The sequence below is a fragment of the Schistocerca americana genome, chromosome 9 (genome assembly GCF_021461395.2).
Source record: "Schistocerca americana isolate TAMUIC-IGC-003095 chromosome 9, iqSchAmer2.1, whole genome shotgun sequence".
NCBI lineage: Eukaryota > Metazoa > Arthropoda > Insecta > Orthoptera > Acrididae > Schistocerca > Schistocerca americana.
In genome coordinates, this window is record NC_060127.1 from 14,640,797 (window position 1) to 14,661,242 (window position 20,446).

A 20,446-nucleotide genomic window follows, 5' to 3' on the forward strand; every position below is an offset into this window, starting at 1 on the left:
CTCTTCAAAAAACAAATGTTTACCTCCTCCTCTCTGTCACCAACTTATACTGGAACTGCAAATGACAATTATATCTGTCGCTCACAGTAACTAATTACTGTGTGCATTAGGGCAACAGAGATCCTCTACCGGATTTGCCGGCAATGAACATTATTGTGAACTGACCTCGCAATTTACCTCCTCAGTCCTTGAGCTTTTCTCATCCAGTTATCTTTTGATTTAAAGCAGGTACAGTTATTTTACAAGTCCCTTCACCCACTGCTTCTTGTTTTTACACCCAGCACTGCTTTTTGCATTTACACCCAGCAAAAGACTTCCCTGGCCTTACTTATCATAGCTTATCTTCATAGCTTTGACGCGAACACACTCTGGCATGCCATCCACCTGTTCTGCCCACCTATGTTCAGTTACGTTTCATTTCTGCGAATGGCTGCAAATGGGGCTGGCCACAGTGAGCCGTCAGCAGGCAGCTGCATCCAGCTGTAACGGTGGCAGATAATAAGGTGTGGCACATGGAACATACAAGGTATCATTTGTTTCGTTCATGGGCTCTGCAACTGAGGCACCTTACACCATACCAAACACCGGGGTCCGCAATCCTTCAGAGCAGTGGGTTGTAATGAATTTACGTCACTCAAGGCAGAATGTCAATGTGGGGATGGACTGTCCAGCCCTGCCCGTTGATCTAGTGAGTGGACTAGTGGCCACTACTTCAGCGTAATTTGAGCAGGCTCACGAGGAGAGGGGTTTATTAGTTCTTGGGAGATACAATGTTAGGTGCATTATGAAGCCCATTAGAAAAACAGCATCCAGGGCTTGATAGAAATCCAATGTGCGATTAGTACGTTTGCCAAGAGACCTCATATAAGATGTGGAGGCCACCTTCCCTACAGCTATTAAGCGTTTCGCTGCTACGGAAGTGCTCACTGCATTCCGTGCTAAGGCACCTTTTGTTATGACTGTACTTCTCATCAAATGTTGGTGCCTTTGCTGACCCCCCGCCCCCCCCCCCCCCTTGTTTACCGATGACAGGAAAGTGATGTCACTGAGTGATGATAGGAGAGAACACAATGACTTAAAGTGGCAGCCTGCTCTCAATGTAAGGAAACGAATTCAGTTGAGTAGGAAATACAATCCTGTAATTTTCGAATACAGTTGTTAGTGGTTTCAGTAACAATGATTAAATATCAAAGTGTAACATCACAAACAATATGAAATGGAATGAGCATATACGTTTAGTTGTAGGGAATGAGAGAAGTTGACTTTGGTTTGTTGTGAGAATTTTTAGCTCACCTATAATGGAGACCACATGTAGAAAACTAGAGCGACCAATTCCTGAGTACTGCTCACGTATTTGGGAACCGCACCAAGTCGGATTACAGGAAGGCATCAAATCAAGTCAGAGGTGTGCTGCTAGATTTGTTATCAGTAGTTTCAATCAACATGTGAACATTACTGAGACGCTATGTGAATAATGGTAATCCCCAAGGTGAAAACCACATTCTTTTCATGAAACACTACTGAGCTTGTCGAGAGCACTGGTATTTACAGCTGATTGCAGAATGATTCCACTGCCAGCAACATACGAGGATTGTCCTGAAGATAATGCACCACCTTTTTTTTTCTCGGCGAAAACAATGTTACTAATGCAAAACATTACATATGTATTACACTGTTCGACATGGGTTCTATTTCTGATATTAAAGTATGTGCTTCTAGACCATTTTACCGTGGGAAATTCAAAAATGTAAACAAAATATCGTTGTCAGGGATACTTTTTATGTAATATATATGTATATTCACAATTCATGGCAAACACAGAGACATTATAGAGAAATACGGGTATGTTGCTGCATCCAGTAGTGATAGAGCGTGATAATTTCTTGTGCAACAGCAGGCAGGAAGAATCAGACATCATTAGGTTATCCCCCGCCACACCTATGTCATTAAGACCACCTGAAACATCTCATTAACTCGAACGACGACAGCCGGTCGCTGCCTCGGCAGTAAAGCTTCACGTCTCCTAGTGGCAGGCTCATCAAGTTTACAACAGTGGTGTTAGCCGCAATTTGTGTCAGCCTTAACGAGTGGGTGTTTTGGCTGACAAGTAACTGTCTGTCATATTTCCGAGCACGGTTGAATTTTTTAGTTTCTGTGTGTAAACTGATTGAGCCTGGTGCTGAAGGTAAAACGACTGCTCGTTTTTACACATCAGCGTTCCTCTAGTTCCCTACTATTAATTTAATACAGGTGTATTACCAAAGTGGTATTTTTAAATTTGCAGAAATGCCACGTCGTCGTGGATGTCGATATAAGCCGGACAACTTCTGCTACATCTGTGGGAAGCTCACTTTTGCCAGAAATAGGAAGAAAATTTCTTCAGTCATAAAGAAAGCATACAAACATTACTTTGGAGTAGAGGTAAGAGACCAAGATAAAGAATGGGCACCACATTTCTGTTGTGCTACATGTTACTGCAAACTAATTCAGTGGTGGAAAGGTAAAGAGAATGTGGCGTTGTTTGCTGTTCCGATGGTGTGGAGGGAGCCTAAGGACCACGTTTAACAAAAATTCAGGGTTTTACAAACTAAAAGTCAAAGAGGCACATTGTTTACCCAGATCTGCCTTGCGAGAATGCCAGTGCAGCATTCCGACGACCTTCCAGTACCTTCAAGAGCTCGAGGTCAAATTCCGAGTGACAGTGAAATAAGTAGTACTGAAGAAATCACAGATGATGATTATTTATATCACTGCACAAGTGAGTCATCGCCACATTTGTTAACACAGGCAGATTTAAATGATTTAGAATGTGATCTAGGACTAAGTAAACAAAAGGCGCAGCTGCTTGGTTCAAGATTACAAGAGTATAATCTACTGCACCAAAGTACTAAAATCAGTGTGTTCAGGCACAGAGAACATGCCTTTATTTTTTATTTTTCAACTGACGAAGCACTGACATTTTGTAATGACATTGCTGGCCTGATGAAAGTGCTGAACTTCGCTTATATTTCACAGGAGTGGAGACTGTTCATAGTTGCATCGAAAACAAGTCTGAAGGGAGTTTTGCTCCATAACGGAAATAAAATACCCTCTGTTCCAGTAGCCTACGCTAGTTTGAAAAAAGAGAATTACGAATTCGAACAAAGGATGCTAAATTCATTAAAATACAATGAACACAAATGGAAAATATGTGCAGATCTCACGGTAATTGCTATGGTACTGGGAATACAATAAGGCTACACAAAGTATGCCTGTTTCCTTTGCGAGTGGGATAGTCGAGACCGAAATTCTCACTACGAGAAAAAGAAATGGCCAAGGCGAAGATGGAAAGTTGGTGAAAAGAATGTACAACGTGAAAGTCTGCTAGCTCCTGAATATATACTACTTCCACCGCTTCACATCAAACTTGGCCTGATGAAACAATTCGTGAAGGCCATGGATCCAACAGGCTGTGGGTTTGAATATCTCGCTACCAAATTCCCCCGTCTTTCAGTTGCAAAAATAAAGGAAGGTGTATAAACCGCATAGGACTGTTTCAAGATGGTGTCGGAAAACTTCCTCGAAAGAAGAAGAGCTACTAACTACAAAGCAATGGTGAAGGATATGATCAAAGCATATCAGGATTTGGGGTGCAATATGTCTTTGAAGGCACATATGATGGACTCTCATCTGGACTACTTCACAGAGAGTTGTAGTGACGTATCGGATGAACATGGGGAAAGATTCCATAAAGACATTTCTACCATAGAAAGGCGCTATGAAGGGAAGTGGGTACCTTCTATGTTAGCAGATTATTGTTGGAATGTCATTCAAGAGAAGAAAGTTCACAATACAAGAGAAAAAAAGTGATGTGCATTACAAGGCAGTGGCTCATTGTTTGTCAATTTTCTGTAATTTCTCATGTCAAATAAATGCTCCAAAGTGTATACCAAAGGTTACTGTGATATATGTTAGATCCCACCCTCCATTAATGTGATGAACTTATAACATCATAAAGATGTGCATTTGTTTGTCGAATTTCACCTCACGTTTGCTGCACTATAACAGAAACTGAAAAGAGAAATAAAATTGTGATTACTCATAAACTATCCCTGACAGTAAAAAACCAAAAACAGTTTTCAATTCAGCACTCAAAATACAACTAGGATCACAATATTTTTTATCAGAAATAGAAAAAAAGGTTTAAAAAAAAAAGTGTTATTTGAAGTCTCCTGAGTGGGTGTGCCAAGTTTCCATCACTTCCAAAAGGTAGTGTAGATGCAAAACAGTTTCAAAATGGCGTCTGTAGGTGATGTACATTACAAGCAACGTACCATCATGCAATTTCTCACTACAGTTAGTCACTGGGCACAGAGAGTGAGGTCATCAGAAAATGGGGCTCAGCGGAGATCCACCATTTGCAGTGGTCGTGGAGACCATACACGGCTGTCGCATCTGACAGCCCTGACCTAGCCCCCTTGGACTTCCACTTGTTTGGGCCATTACAGGATGCCATTTGTAGAAGGCATTTTGGGGACAATGAGAAGGTGATTCGCACAGTGAAGCACTGGCTCCACCACCAGGACAAGAATTGTTACTGACAGGGCACACTGGCCCTTGTTTCACACTGGAGGGAGGCCACGGAATGGAATGGAGATTATGTGGAAAAACAGGGCGTGTAGATAAAACATCGCTCTTTCAGGTGTGTAATTCTCATTACATTCAGTAACGAATTTTTGAAGGGGGGAAGAAAAAAAAAAACAAAAAAATTTTAAAAAATGTTGTGCATTACTTTCTGGACAGCCCTCGTACATTTCATGTAAGAAAGGAAGTGACCAGTAGAATGCAGGTGTAGGTCTCTAACAGGATTTTTCAGTCAGAAACTAATAGTTTCTTATCACTTGATTTTGTGGTAGTCAAGGTCTCAGTATCTCTGCCCAGGGTCTCTCCGCCGAATACGTGACGACAGAGCTGAATAAATCGTCCCCAAACGTTTCAGAGGGACTCTCATATTTCTAATCTCAGAGAGAGAGGGGGGAAAAACCCTGCTATTTGGTAACATTAGTATCCCATAAGTTCCACTGTGCAATTAACTTGCAACTTCTCTGCAGTGGAATACATACTGCACCAAACATGTATGCTGCATTAAAATGGTGTGTTGGAACCAGATGTGAACCCAGATACTGTCCTTCTACAGGAAGTGCACTACGAATTATGCTAGCAACACACAACTAATTGACTGAGAGCTTCAGCTTGGACTGGTTCCTCTCCGTACTTTCTAAGCCACAAAGAGGTTACCCGACACTGCCACATAACTAACACCCTATGAGAAGGGACTGTATTGATCTCGACTGAATCGGAGCATAGGGAGGTAACTGAAACAAGTTTTTAATCTTCACTGAAACAGTTACTAACTTAAACTAGTGACGAGTCCACACAGGATGCTCAGATAACAAAACTGTTTGTGCTCTGCAGATAGGCTTATACAATTCCCTGTGTAATTTTCCACAAATGTTTCTCACACTATAGCAATTTGGGACCTAATGAATTACTTCTCTCCTTCCTGATTTCTAAAACTTTCCAACATTAAATTAATCATTTTTAAGAAATCAAATCACACAATCAAATTTTAAATTACACAAATATGAAAATTGGTATGTTACAATATTTCTCCACAGCAGTAAATTGTGTGTATCAAAATATCCTGTTACCTACAATAGGCTATTGGGGATGTAATGGCGCAGTACGAGACTGGTTTGATTCTCATTCAGAAAAAAATCATGCTAACGGTGTCTTGATGTCATTTGCACAGTGAATAATGAAATTGTGGTCAACAACATGGGACGAGGAGCCTTCTGCCCTTCCTGCTATGAACTATCATACTGTTTAGGGATGGGAGAAGAAATAAAGCACAACTAGAGAATACGTGATCTGAGGCTTTCCCAGTTAAATATGCTGCTTTTATTATTTTCAGATATACTTCTGGATTCAATCATCTTAAACCCACAATATTTCAGCAGACTGCCAATTCGTCATCATCTGGTGGTCCTGATGGAATTAAGTGTCTGAGGCAGGCTTGTAGCATTTATACCCTCAGCCCTCACTGGTTTGCACGTGGTCAGTCCTGGAGCCGAGTGTGGCTGTGATGGCAGCAAGTCTCACTAGCATTCTATCAGCCATCCTTTGGAGGAGCTGCGTATCTTGGCTACCACTGATAGATTTTGGGACTGCATTTTCAGGAGCTGTAAATCTGGGCTACCACTGATAAATTCTGTAACTGCATTTTCAAAGAAGCAATTTAAATTTGTGTGACAGGGACAATGGCTTCCAACTGAGCAAGGCTGGGAGCCAATACTAAGCTCATCAAAGCAAAACGTGACACACAGACACAAGACGCAACAGGGACGGTGGGTGGAGTGTTCCCTCCACCATCGTAGCCACATGCACACTACCATGGAGTATGGTGGGGCTGGCAAAGCCTGAACTTTGGACTGGTAGGTACAAATACTGCGAGCCCATCACAGTTTCATTACATCAGCATCACCTGATGATGGTGAAATGGTTGTGCACAGAAATATGTGGCCTTTCGAAGATTGGATTTGGCGGTACACTCAAGAATCGTGCAAGCAGCATTTATTGTAGAAAATACAAGTATTGTTATTAAACTAAAATAAGAAAATTGAAAAGTAGCATATTTTAAATATTACTTGTTGGCCTTACGCCAATACGTTTGCTTTTGATCTGAAAAACACAGGTTGTTAACAAAAGTTTGCCATCAGGAAACTTTAAACAGAATAAAAGGTTTTATGAATCTTGAGGCATGTACTCATAAAAACATAAATATATGAGGTCTGTCTAAAAAGTATCCGACCTTCGATTTTCCCATGCAAAATAGAGACGACAGTGCGGCGTCACTATACACAGTAAAGGAAGAGACCTTTTATGCGCATGCGTGAATTTTGTCCCCGCCTTCCACCGCGTCAGTCGCTGCCTGTTGGTCGCTGAGTGATGTGCTACACAACATGTTCGTTGGATTATCAATTCTCTCAAGATGACTGAACGTGTTGAGCAAAGATACTGCATCAAATTTTGTCAAAAGCTTGGTGATTCTCAAAGCAAAACAATTCGTAAGATTCGGCAGGTGTGTGGAAAAGATGCAATAGGTGTAACACAAATTAAGGAGTAGTTCAATCGATTCAAAAATGGCCGCACGTCAGCGGAGTGACTCGCGTTCTGACAGGCCCCAAACTGCTTGGAGTGCAGCAGTTGTTGAGAGAGTGCAAAATTTGGTGATGGCAGATCGTCATTTGACAGTGCAGGAGATTGCCCAAGAGGTTATAATGAGTAAAGATTCTACACATGCAATTTTGCATGATGATTTGAACATGCACAGAGTGGCTGCGATATTCATGCCCAAGTTGTTGTCGTGGGAACAAAAACACATCTGTTTTGGCATTGCACAAGACTTTCTGGACACCACCAACACTGGTCCTGGGTTTCCGAACACCGTGATAACTGGAGATGAGTCATGGGTGTACAGGTACAACACAGAAACAGAAAGTGTCTTTTTGAGAGTAGAGAAGAGGTAATGTGGAACATGACAACAGAGCTGAACACCATTACAAAAGAAGACTTCCAGAGGTGTTTCCAGCAGTGGAAGGATCAGTGGGTTAAGTGTGAGCAAGAACAAGGGGGCTACTTTGAAAGGGATTAGGGTCCCAACCCCGTCAGGTATTCGAAATATTTTCTCTGGCCAAATTTTGAATACTTTTTAGACAAGCCTTGTATATTTGTAAGTGAATTGCATCAAAACAAAAATTCAGTTGTTAAAACTATGAAATTTAAAACAGAGAGAACACCCTGCCAATACTTATCTTCAGGAAAAGGAAAAAACTCCCCTAACCTTTCATAAACTTGTCAATTGTTTTGGCTGTGTAGACGCAAACAAATACACAAAAGTAAGGCAACGAATGGCCACACTGTGAAAGAAGAGAAAATATTTGCCAGTATCCCATACCTGGGCCATATATATTGTAACAGTTGCATTCTCAACTAATAGTAAGTTAGGAACTTACTCGCCCATAACATAAAGTCAAATACACAAACATACAACAACAGCGGAATGCACAAAGTATCATGCCCCAGGTGTTCTGCCTACTATGTAGGGGAAACAGGCAGAAACTTCAGAACTCATTTTCAAGAACAGGCTCAACCACTTGGAAAAATCAGTCATTGCATAACACATTAGAAATGGAACATGTCATCAACAGTCTAGAAAACAATCTGGTAGTACTACATAATGAAATCAAGACCCTACATCTGTTAGAACAACTGGAAATATACCTGCACAAAATCAAAAAACCGGGACCTATGTTAAATGAACAAACATATTTCGCAAGTCAAAGTTATTTCAGTAATTTTAAAGACCTATTCTAAAATCATTTCCTGCGTATATCAATTGTTTAATAAGTGTATCTTTAGCACTACGAATAAATTCATCTTTGACCACACCATGTACAATAACATCTGTGAAGTGTTTACAGAGATGTGTATGCAAACGTGCCTCTTGAATGAAGTGACATGTGTGAAAACGATGGAGAAAAAATATTTGCTGTGTTAAAGATTAAAAATGCTTTTCTTTGATTATGTGGTAAGTTTACGCTGTTTGTCTTTTCCACTATTTCACACATATTTTCTGCATTTGAGTTATGAAATTCATAACCTAACATCAAACCTTTTTGCGACAGGAGTATGCATTTGACCTCATTCAAGAGGAAAATAAATAAAGCATGTATTAGGACAAGTTACACTTGATGATGGACCCAGAGGGTCCAAAGTGGACAGTGTACTATTTTATTATTTTTTTTTTAAATATTGTGACTGGCAGTGTTTTTTAATTCATACCTCCAGTGTATTGAATAAAGTCACGTTTGAAACTGCAAAATATGGATAAAATTAAATTAACAATTGTAAATTACTCAGTATTTAAATGGGATTGCACGCTATCCCATTTATGACATGCAGGCTCAAATAACTAAGTTTGCTAAAGAAACGATAGATAACTATTCACTACTTACAGGCATCACTGGGTTGCAGACACACAATGAAAAGGACACTTGAAACATTTAAGTTTCAGACAAAGTTCCTCCCCAGATGTCCCCCCCCCCCCCACACACACACACAAAAACTCATACATATGGCTACTGTCTCTAGCCACTTCAGGTGGGCCTGAGAAGCCGGAGACAGCAGTCTCGCGTGTGTGTGTGTGTGTGTGTGTGTGTGTGTGTGTGTGTGTGTGGGGTGGGGGGGGAGGGGGCACGCGTGCAACTTGTTGTTGGGGGTGTTGGTGTTGGTTGGTGTTTTGTAAATATTTGCAGTCAGACCTTAAGAGGCTGGAGACAGTAGCCAGGAGTGTGAGAGTAGTAGTTGTTGCTGTTGTGTCAATCTGTGAGAGTTCTACTTCTGAGGAAGGACTTTGTCCAAAAGCTTAAATATTTCTAGTACTCTCTTCATTCTGTCTGTGTGTGACCCAACGCGTCCTCTGTGGTGAGTAGCAACCTATCCTTTCCAGATTATTGTTATTCCATCCAGGACTTTCAATTGCACAATTTCACTACATGTTAACACAAAGCATTGTAATTTACCTTGGGTGTTACTGACGTACGTCTTGCATCCCTGATCACTTCTTTATCTGGATCATTTATTCCAAGAGGCTCTTTAGTAAAAGTGAAGTTGTCCAGAGTTAAATCAGTGCCTTCAACTGCAACAGAAATTAAAGATTTAATGAAACCTACAGGAAGTGTTGACCACTTCAAATATTTATTTGCTATGTAAGTGTTTCCTGCTGAAGTTAAATCTGTATGATGGTATTCCTTTCATATTTAGTTACACATAAACACAATCAGTACCTCATTAGCATGACCTGATTGCCTTAAGCGGTGTATAATCCAACATATTTCTTGCACTGGATTTTTAGTAAGTGCAATAGCAACTAGTATTGCAGAGCATTAATACAACAAACAACAAAATGTGGAGAATAATTGAAACTGAACTCAACATTTTTCATCAAGCATTTTAGGAAGTGTAAGGCAGTAAGTACTTTGTTTTCATTACTGGAGAAAGTTGCTCAGTATTAATGTGAAATGTTTAGGGGTCAACATCGACATATCAATTATGCTGTTCAATTCAGAATGCACCGCCTTGCCTGTGGTGCCCACCCACAAGAAAATGGTTTAGACGATGTATGGTGATACTGTTCAGAAAAACAAAACAGTGAAAACTGCTGCATTTGATAAAATGCAGCAGTTTTGAAACAGGGGTGACAAAAGCTCCATATTTTCAAATGGTTCAAATGGCTCTGAGCACTATGGGACTTAACATCTGAGATCATCAGTCCCCTAGAACTTTGAACTACTTAAACCTAACTAACCTAAGGACATCACACACATCCATGCCTGAGGCAGGATTCGAACCTGCGACCGTAGTGGTCGCGCAGTTCCAGACTGAAGCGCCTAGAACCGCTCGGCCACACTGGCCGGCCCATATTTTCAATGGTAAACCACATTTCATAAAAAAAAAAAAACATGCGAAAGAACAGCACTCACAGACCAAGAAAGAGTTTGGAACAAGCAGCAATAAAAGAATAGTTACGTTAGTTGCAAAAATTTTCAGATTTTTTTTGTTTTGATCTCAAGAGGAAATCAATAATCCTATGGAACATTGTGAGGGACAGTAAAAAAGAGCACACCAATCAGAATAATGATCAAAAGAGAGTAAAAGTGAAATTCATGCTGTAATGTATAGGATCACATTATTATTTTTTTAACGGTTTCCATTTGTATTGTGCACCAGTACCAAATGGGGTATTTTTTCAGTCAAAGTAGACTCAACAAATTATTCTAGTTCCAGATATACTCCCAGACAAATCTGAAGAAAATCACAAAATGGCATACCATAACAAACGATAATATTTTGATCTTGAGCCATAACTAGTAACTACAGATTTTTCCCTTATAAATTATTTTTGAAAAATTAAAATACTCCAAGGATGCTGCAACCATACTGAAACATGTTCAGCATACAGCATAGATATTAATAGCTGTATTTTGTGACAGTGGACCTATAAAAATAATTTTTTTCCATATCCAAGCATTATACTTAATTTTTCCTTTATTACAGCATTCTTTCCAAGCTTCATGAATGTCTTTCATATTGTTTTGAGCTGCAAAGAGATTCTACATAAAGAGGGAGGATGAGTGGGTTATTAACTTTTTTGCTTTACTGTCTGCACCACATTATTTTTGAAAGTGTAGCAATCTGAAGAACAATGAACATTACGGAGTTTGTTCCGTCCTATTGTTTTTCACTTGTTGTCTTGGTTACAGCAACATTTTGTAAGAAATGCTGATGAGATTGGTGAGTAGTAAGGAACACTAGTTTAAAAACCCATGAAAGAATTACTTACGATTCTCCATCATCTCCCTGGTAGAACGCACTTTCTTCCCAGATGGGGTAAAATAATAGACATCTGCTAGTCCTTTTGTGGAACTACCACCAGCACTTCGGAACACGATCTCGCGCTTCCAACCTTTAAAGAAACATAAAAGAATCCAATAAGCATTTGGGCAATTACAGGTATCCTCATAAATCAGGCGGATAAGTGAAACATACAAAGAATTGTTCCTGATAATTTTACAGTAACGCTGTCGATGACAGAGTATCAGCATGTGACATATATGGGCAATAAAATCAACAAATTTAAACAATACGGCATATTTGATGTCCTGCACACCATATTCTGAGGCATCAAGGGATCACCAATTTAGCATTGGAGGGCAGCGTGGAGCATAAAAATTGTAGAGGGAGACCAAGAGATGAATACACCAAGCAGATTCAGAAGGATGTAGGTTGCAGTAGGTACTGGGAGATGAAGAAGCTTGCACAGGATAGAGTAGCATGGAGAGCTGCATCAAACCAGTTTCAAGACTGAAGACCACAACAACAACACACCCAGTTAAGTTTCGAGAAAAAAAATTAACTTTTTTTTTTTTTTGCCAAACAATATGAAATGCAGAACTAAGGTGCATAAATTTGTATCTTGTCTGATTTCACAACATAGTCAAATGGTTCGAATTTTAAGATTTTGGGGAAAAAAGTTTTGCAATTTACTGTGAGTACAGAAAAAAGTGATAAATTGTACCGACAAGATGTGACTGTTTCTGCTGCTTAAAATTACTGTACATAAATCAGCAAAAGCCCAAAGATATCATTCGTGCAAACTACAAAGATGTTAGTCTTTGATGACATGTAACATTTTAAAATAACTTAAGTCACAAAGCCTTTACTGAACACTCCTTATCTTTTAGTTCATATTTACGGACTCATTTATTACAATTATGTGCACCATTATGTGTATCAGTGCATCTGTATGATCTGTTCAATTTCTGTCATGTGAGACACTTAAGAATCTCCTGCTTTTTATGTCACATTTTCCTCCTTGAAGCTTACTAAGTGCCCCTCCTATGATGGATCTGCAAGATGTATAATTTTCTTCCGGATTTGTCCATACCAAATCTAATGAGGGAGGTTGTAAATGTTTTCTTATATTTTTTTGTCAGAATATATTTTGTGAATTGTAATTTGCCTTATTTTGTGCTAATTTGCTTATATGTTCGAGTGACAGCATATTGATTAATATTAGTAGATGTGACGAATAATATCAAAGAGACTGGTTACAAGTGGAAGCTTGTGTGTTGTGTGAAATGTCTTTGACGCTGGAGTCGTCTTTGACTGTAGTCAGTCGGCAGTGAACACTCGGTGTGTGATGGTGGAACAATGTACAGGTCCCCGTTACAATAATTTGCAAGTGACCAGCAAAAATGAGTTATTCTACTACTTTTTTTATATAAACACCAAGAAGGAAGCACATTCGGAAAAATGGTATTTGAAGCACCAAAAATGAGGCAAACGCATTGAACCAGGACATTTCCGCAGTTGACGAAACAGCATTATGGAATAATATTTTCACCAGACGACTGAAGCCAACACAAAAAAGTCAAATATCATCTTATAAACATCCACGGAAAAGTGAGTACTGCCACGAAATGTGCTAAATTCAAGTATATAAAAATAGTGAGCATATTTCACTCCCCACCCCCACTCTTTCATGATATATTTTTTCTTGGTTCCATTGTTCACAACTTTATCATAAACCACGAAAGAGTGTACTGGTATTACAATGTATTCTTTTGGTGTGATATGAAACTGCTTGTTGCTTGCAAACACACCAGCCGACGAAAGGATCAAATCCGGTAAATTTCTGAACGTATTAATTCCTATTCTTTCTGTACGCTGAGCGAGTATCGGTATGCGAGCAACAGCACGAGTATCTAATATGTTCCAAAATGCCAAGCACACAAATGGCATTTTCTATTCCTCGTACCTCGGGTTCTATTGATGATAAAAAGATAGGATCAAACGTTTTGGATAGCCTTTGGTCTAAGGGCCATTTGTATCCCCAACAGAAGGATCACCTTAGTGTCACATCCAATAATACAGGGTTAAATTATGAATTTTACACACTTCCTCCTGCTTAGGCAAATGCACCATGAGATTCCTATGACAGCTATGCATAGCAAATGGCTCTAATTTTTACAATGTATTCCTAAGATCTCAACCTTGAAAAATTTCTTGATTTCTTAATCTGTTTCAAAGATAAAGAGGTTCAAAGTACGCCTACTTATACACGTAAAATCTGGCAAGAGGCAAAATCTAAATAAGAAATAACTACACTAAACTGCTCAAATTTTAATGGTATATTCTCTAGACATTTATATAGAAGAGCCATCTCCCCATACCAAGGTTCACAGTTATACTACTTGCACACACACAAAAAAAAAAAATCTGGTGCAACTTATAAAGTGACGCAGCATGGAGAAATATGCTGCTAAGTGTCTCCATTATCATCTGAGAACCCCATGTTGTAGCACTGAAGCACACGCAAAAAAAATTTTTTTTGCACGTAAAATCCAGTCTGTAAAAATAGTTTTGTGATATTTAAATTTCACATAGGTAAATTGTTTAAATTTTACTGACCAATATATTTCTTTTCTTATGAGTTACATGCAAAGCTGCAGAAGTGAAAAGATGGAAACCACCAGAAAAATTCTCCCATCAGAGCTCCAAAAATGTGAATTCCTGATTAATTAAAGGCCTGACTGAAAATTATGGTATCAGCTGACTCATTCTACCTTCCTCAGCACTTTTAAAAATTTTAGCATGCAAACATATTCAATTTTTTTTTATGCTGAGAGAGAAGACTGTGGCAGTGGCAAAGAGACAGAAAAGTAATAAATACTGATAGATAGTAGACAGCAGTTGTGTTACAGAAACAATGAAAGTGTGAGGGAAAGAGAACACAGTGTCAGTGGAACACTGTTGACATTGACAGAACAGTGCTAAGAAAAGAGTGAAGGAGACACTGACGGAGAGAGAGAGAGAGAGAGAGAGAGAGAGAGAGAGAGAGAGAGGAGGGGGGGGCGGGGGGGGGGGGAGGGGGACTGTAGTAGTAGGACAGAGTGAAAGAGACTGTGGTTGACACAGGAGATGAAGACAGAGAGACACAAAGAGATAATGACAATGAGTTGGGCCAAATGAATGAGTGAGAAAGAGCAACTGGGAGTAGATGGGTATGAGCAATGCGAGTGGATTACAGTCGGGGAGCATGTGGGAGTTCAAGGTGAGTTGCATGTTAAAAAACAGGCAAAAATGTTTGTATGCTAAAAATTTTGCAAAATTTTTTAAAGCTGCTGAGGACGATACAATGATGCAGCTGGTAACCCTCCACATTTTATGTCAGAGCCTTTTAAATAAACAGCAAAATATTCACATTTTTTATGCTCCGGAAGAAGCATTTCCCTGCTGATACTAAGAATGCCATGAAAAACACAAAAATCTAGGCCACTGGGTGATATCAGGTGTGTAATAAATGTGTATGCTTAATGATGACAAGTGTCTTGGGAAATTTTGCATTTATACACACTCCTCACACTACCATTCAGTGCGCGGCGGAGGATACCATGTGCCATTCCGCTTACTGTACCAGCCGCAAATGCAGCAAGGGAAAAAAAACTGTCTATGTGCCTCCTGATTTCTCGTCTTCATGGTCCTTACTCACGAGTACCTATTTTGAAGGTCAGCACATACAAGGTGTGATTGGAAAGTTTTAAGAATGGGCTTGTAATTATATAATGGTGACACTTACATGCTACTGTGATGCATCTCCTTCAAAATAGTGTGTTCAACCTACTCCGACTGTGCACCCACTTCTGGAAACATTCCTTGAAGTTTTTTCCGTGAAGAGTGTTAAGGACGCTCTCCCTATTTGTCTGGATGTCTTCAATCGAGTCAAATCGGTTCCCTTTCAGTGAAAATTTCAGTTTAGGAAACAGGTAGTAGGTCGCAGGAACTAAATCAGGGGAATATGGTGGTTGTGGAAGCACAAGAATTTTGAATTTGGTCAAAAATTCAACGATGGAGAAGGCGCGATGAGCTGGAGCACTGTCATGGTGTAGCACCCAAATCCTGTCTTTCCACAATGCAGGCCTTTTCTTCCGCACCTTTTCGCACAAACGCTCAAGGGCACATTTTTAGCATTCCTGGTTAATTGTCTGTCCTCCAGCGGTAAATTCATGATGCACAATACTGGTAGAATTGCAAAAAATCACCAACATTGTCTTCACTTTCGACAGACTTTACCGTGCTTTTGTAGGTCGTGGTGAACATGGAGTCTTCCACTCTGGTTTCAGTATCATATCCATATACTCATGATTTGTCACCTGTAATTACCCTATTTAACAAATCTGGGTCTTTTTAGTCTGATTAATCATTTCTTGGCACACTTCAAATCGGTATTGTCTCAGGTCATTTGAAAACACTTTTGGAATGAATTTTGTGAACACTCAACGTATGTTCAGATCTTCAGTTAAAATTGCCTGAACTACATAGAAACTTAAATTAAGTTCATCAGCCATCTCTCTAATTGTAAGTTAAGGACTGTCGCGAACTTCCACAACATTTTCATTCGTTTTTGAGGTGGAAGGATGACTGGACCATGGTTCATCTTGAAATGATTTGTGACCATTTTTAAATCTGTTAAACCAGACAAAAACATCTGACTGGCTCCTACAATGATCTCAAAAAGATGTTTTTAATAGTCCGTAAGTCTCAGAAGTCTCCCGGTTTTAAAACAAAATTTTACACAAACTTGTTGCTCCATTTCTACGTTCATTTTCACGCAGACAGAATCCGGCAACAAGCTCTAACAGACGGGCACTCAACCAGCTGCCACAATCAACTGAATAAAGGGAATGCAGTTTCCTGTCAGAGGGCATTCAAGGACAAGGCAATGACTCACTCCCCACCCTCCGTGTACCTGCCCACCAAACCAGTAAGCAGTAGCGGATCCATTCTTAAAACTTTCGAATCACACCTCGTATTAATCAATTACTAATTCTGGCGTCGAGTGTCACTGAACAATGACCTGACTTGGTAGGCAATCTGCGTTACTCTCACGCACACAAACTATCACGTTTTGTGGGCATTAAACAATACAGGACACATTCACAACCAACTGTTGATCAAGAAATGATCCTAATGTCCTAATGTAATGATCCTTTGTCACGTTAACTGCTATAGCACAATTAAGACCTTAAGATATCGCAGCAGCTTAAATGGATATGTTGCCCCACTACCCTGTTAACTCTATACAACTGTAGATCACTGGAGCACAAATACAGCGGTGTATTGCAGTTTTTGTCAAAACATTATGAGCAGAAACAGGTTTGTGCTAATACTTTCAAACTTCCACCTAAATGGCAATAGGCAGATGAAAGCTAAAGGTGAGACAGGGTCTGATCCATTATTTAAATTACGGTCTGTGTATGAGAAGACATTTCAGCGGTGCAAAACTGGATACCAACCAAAGTGTAAAATCAAAATTGATTTAGAGGTATGTCCATTTCAGGAACGCCTTAGTTTCAACAAAATATGCCACAGAGAACACATCGATATGGAATAAAGTTATACATGCTTTCAGAGGCACAGTAAGGGAACATTTGGAATTCTGCAGTATTCTGTGGGCAGAACAACGCAGTAACCAATGTTGTCCTATGACTGCTTGACAATTTAGCAGGTAAGGGTCACAATGTGCACTGACCAGTACTACACCAGTGTTTCACTAGCAACAGCTTTTGGAGCAAAAAGCATTGGTCTCATTGGCACTATCACCAAGAACAGAAGCGGAATGCCATCTGATCTGCATGCTACATCACTTCAGCAGAATCAAATGATTTTCCACCTGAGGAAGACATTGAATCCTTATTATGTTAAGACAAAAAGAGGTGTTTCCATAATAAGCACAAGGCACAGGGGAGACACGATTTCCTATATTGACAGGAGAGGGGTGGGGGTGGGGGGTGGGAAATGAAACTAGCAGCCAACCTTGATTAGAATAAGAACAAGTTTGGTGTTGATCTAAGCGACCAGATAATATCATACAGAATTTTTGACCATTGCTCTGTGAAGTGGTGGAGAAAACTTGTCACTTTCGTATTTCTCAAGGCTACTCCCAAATTACTGTATATACGGGTCATGAAAAAAGAATATTAGTGCCAGCCAGTTTATTATTGCTGTTTATAAAGACCTTCACATGGCATGCAGTACTGATCCCCAACCTTCCCCAAGTTATGCTAGTATTTCACGACTAACTGGAAATCTTTTCCTGGAGAAAATACCAATACCACCAGGAAAAAAGAAAGCACAGAAAACTATCAGTGTGTGCTCAGAAAGGGGCATGAAAGAAGATGGCACAGCCAAGTGAAAAGATATGTCTTTTCGGTGCTGTGTATGTAAAGTGGGGTTTTCCACGCAACCACGCTCCCAGCTCTACCGCAGAAAGCAAGACTACCTGGCATTCTCCTTTATCTACTTTTCAGTTTCTCTGTATATAAAAATTAAAGCATCATTTTATTAATGTGCTGTGAAGGAAACGGTGCAATAATTTTTTTTTAATCCTGAAAATGGCATCTTTCTTCTTACCAGATGTTGATGACAGATTCGTGAGAACAAAAATATATCTAACATTTTCTTAAACAGAAGTTAATAAACTTTTTTTTTTTTTTCAAACTATAGAAAATAGTTTCAGGTCTGCAAATTAGCTTGGACCTGAAAGTCGGAAGTACTGGGAAAACGCCCAGCAGTAGGGCAAGGAGACTGGGATAAGAGGCTGGCACAGGGTAGGTGGATTTAAATAAGTGACTGGCACTCTAAGTGCTAACATCAAGTTCTTTCTCTGGATATCTAACAGCTGATTGCAAATGGCACCTGTAAAGTGTGGTCAAAGTAACCCTGCATGGGTATGCTGTTAAATACAAGGGATATCTTCCTTTAAGCAATAGTTACAGGGTTAATATTTTCCTCGAGATTCTGACACAATGAAGGTGGCCTGCTCACATTCTTCAAAATGTGCTCTAATTAAGTCTTTGAGAAAATGTCTGACACACAAATAGCAATACTGTTCATCATAAAGGCATCAAATAAGGTTTTCACCAAGACACGGACCAGATCAGTCAAAAGAATCCATTTTACATTCTTTGACCACAAATTTCTAACTGTTGCTGATGTATGGGGAACATGCTAGTGTCTTAAATGTTTTGTGAAAACACGAGTGTTCATTTCACTAACAAAAGTAACTGTACGATAACTTAAGCCCCTTTTACATGATTGACTTCCTTGTCTCCAATGACTACTCGAGTCCGCGTGTCTACTGCAAGTCCTTTGATGTTTCATTCCCGTACTGATCTTGTCTGTTTTGAGTAGTCTTCTTCATTTACACGCCGGTACCAAAATTACTGGTGTTATGAGAGCTGTCTGATGTGCAGTTTGCCATCTGAATGGTGAAAGTGAGATTACGAGGGACTATCCCTTTTACGGAAAAATCGAAATACAGTAACAGAATGAAAACAAGTAATGACAACAGGGTTTCTTAATGACCAACACAGAATTCGTAGTTGAAGTCCTTGTCAAAGGTCATGCGGTAAATTTTTCACACTCCTGAGAACTGAAAGAACAGGGAAAGTGTCAGCCAAACATTGTGTACACTTATTTGCTCAAGAAAATATATATTTGCAAACACATCAGACAACGAGTAAAAAGTGCATTTTTGCTTTATCTTTCCTATTGTTTTAATTCCAAGTGTCAAATAACAACAAAAATTATTTTTCTAATCCAATGGCCCTCATTTTCTCACTGTTCAAATAATTTATCTATTTACGTTATTATTTACACACAGTGTAGGTTTTTTTCCTCTGTAAAGCGCAAACACTTTTGCTTTTAGATACTTCGTCTCACTTGTAGGAGAACACTAGTAGGAAAAAATACAAGGCCCTTGTCAGCTTTTCAATGTATCATGAAAACAAAGCAAGCAACATAATAAAAGATTAAGAAGACATGAAAGCATAAAATCCCTTTCTGAAATAGGCGTAAGCTTGACCAGAATATGAGCAGACACCGCCATAGTCCCTTGTCTCTACACATCCAGCATTCTCAGACATTTAGAACTCAACACTCAACACAATCTATAGATCACTGACGTTGCACACACACTCGTGTCATAATTGATTGCTGATTTACACAAAAAAGCTGGGATTGTAACATACACACCTGAGGGACTACTTTGACGATAACAGAGGACATTAGGGCATAATTATAGTTTCCCGATTTTTTACAATAAAATTCTTGGATATTTTGGGTAGTACCTCATAGTTGGAGAGGCAACAGTGTGGATGATTCAATGATCTGGCCTTTGTAACAAAGCCAACATGGCCTTAGTGTGTTGGCACTACAAACAGATGAAAAGCAAAGGGAAACTACAGACACTTTTTTTTTTCTCTGAGTGTATGCAGCTCTTTTGTATGGCTTAATAATGACAGCAACCTCTTAAGTAAACTATCCCAGAGGTAAAACTGCTCTCTATTTGGACCTCCGGACAGGGACTTAGGAGGAGGAAGGGAAATTAAATCAATAGATATAGTGGGAATATACAAACTCGATTGAGGTCTGCAGGAGCAGATCTAACAATGAATAACAAAATAAAATGCAGGAAGTTAGTTACTGTATACAGCACAGTGAATGAATTATTGTACCCAAGATAGACACGAAGCCAACCCCCAGCACAGTCATATAAGTTTATATGCCAACTACCTCCACAAATGATGGAGAGACTGGAAAAACGGATGACGAGACTTTGGAAATTATTCAGATAGGTAAAGGAGATGAAAATTTAATTGTAATGGGGTACTGAAATTTGGAAAATTGGAAATTCGTGGTAAGTTCTATGGGACCAAATTGCTGAGGTCATCGGTCCCTCAGCTTACACATTACTTAAACTAACTTACACTATGGACAACAC

General features: G+C 39.4%; 1 protein-coding gene across 3 annotated transcripts in view; it reads right to left on the minus strand.

Annotated features, from left to right (window-relative positions):
* Positions 1-20,446, minus strand: part of LOC124551348 — a 193,262-nt gene that overhangs the window by 95,739 nt on the left and 77,077 nt on the right. For all 3 annotated transcript variants that reach the window (XM_047126379.1, XM_047126380.1, XM_047126381.1), the window contains exons 5-6: positions 11,444-11,566; positions 9,624-9,739 (exon numbers count right to left, since the gene is read on the minus strand). In XM_047126379.1, coding sequence (XP_046982335.1) covers positions 9,624-9,739; positions 11,444-11,566 — 239 coding nt within the window. The remainder of the gene's footprint in view (positions 1-9,623; positions 9,740-11,443; positions 11,567-20,446) is intronic.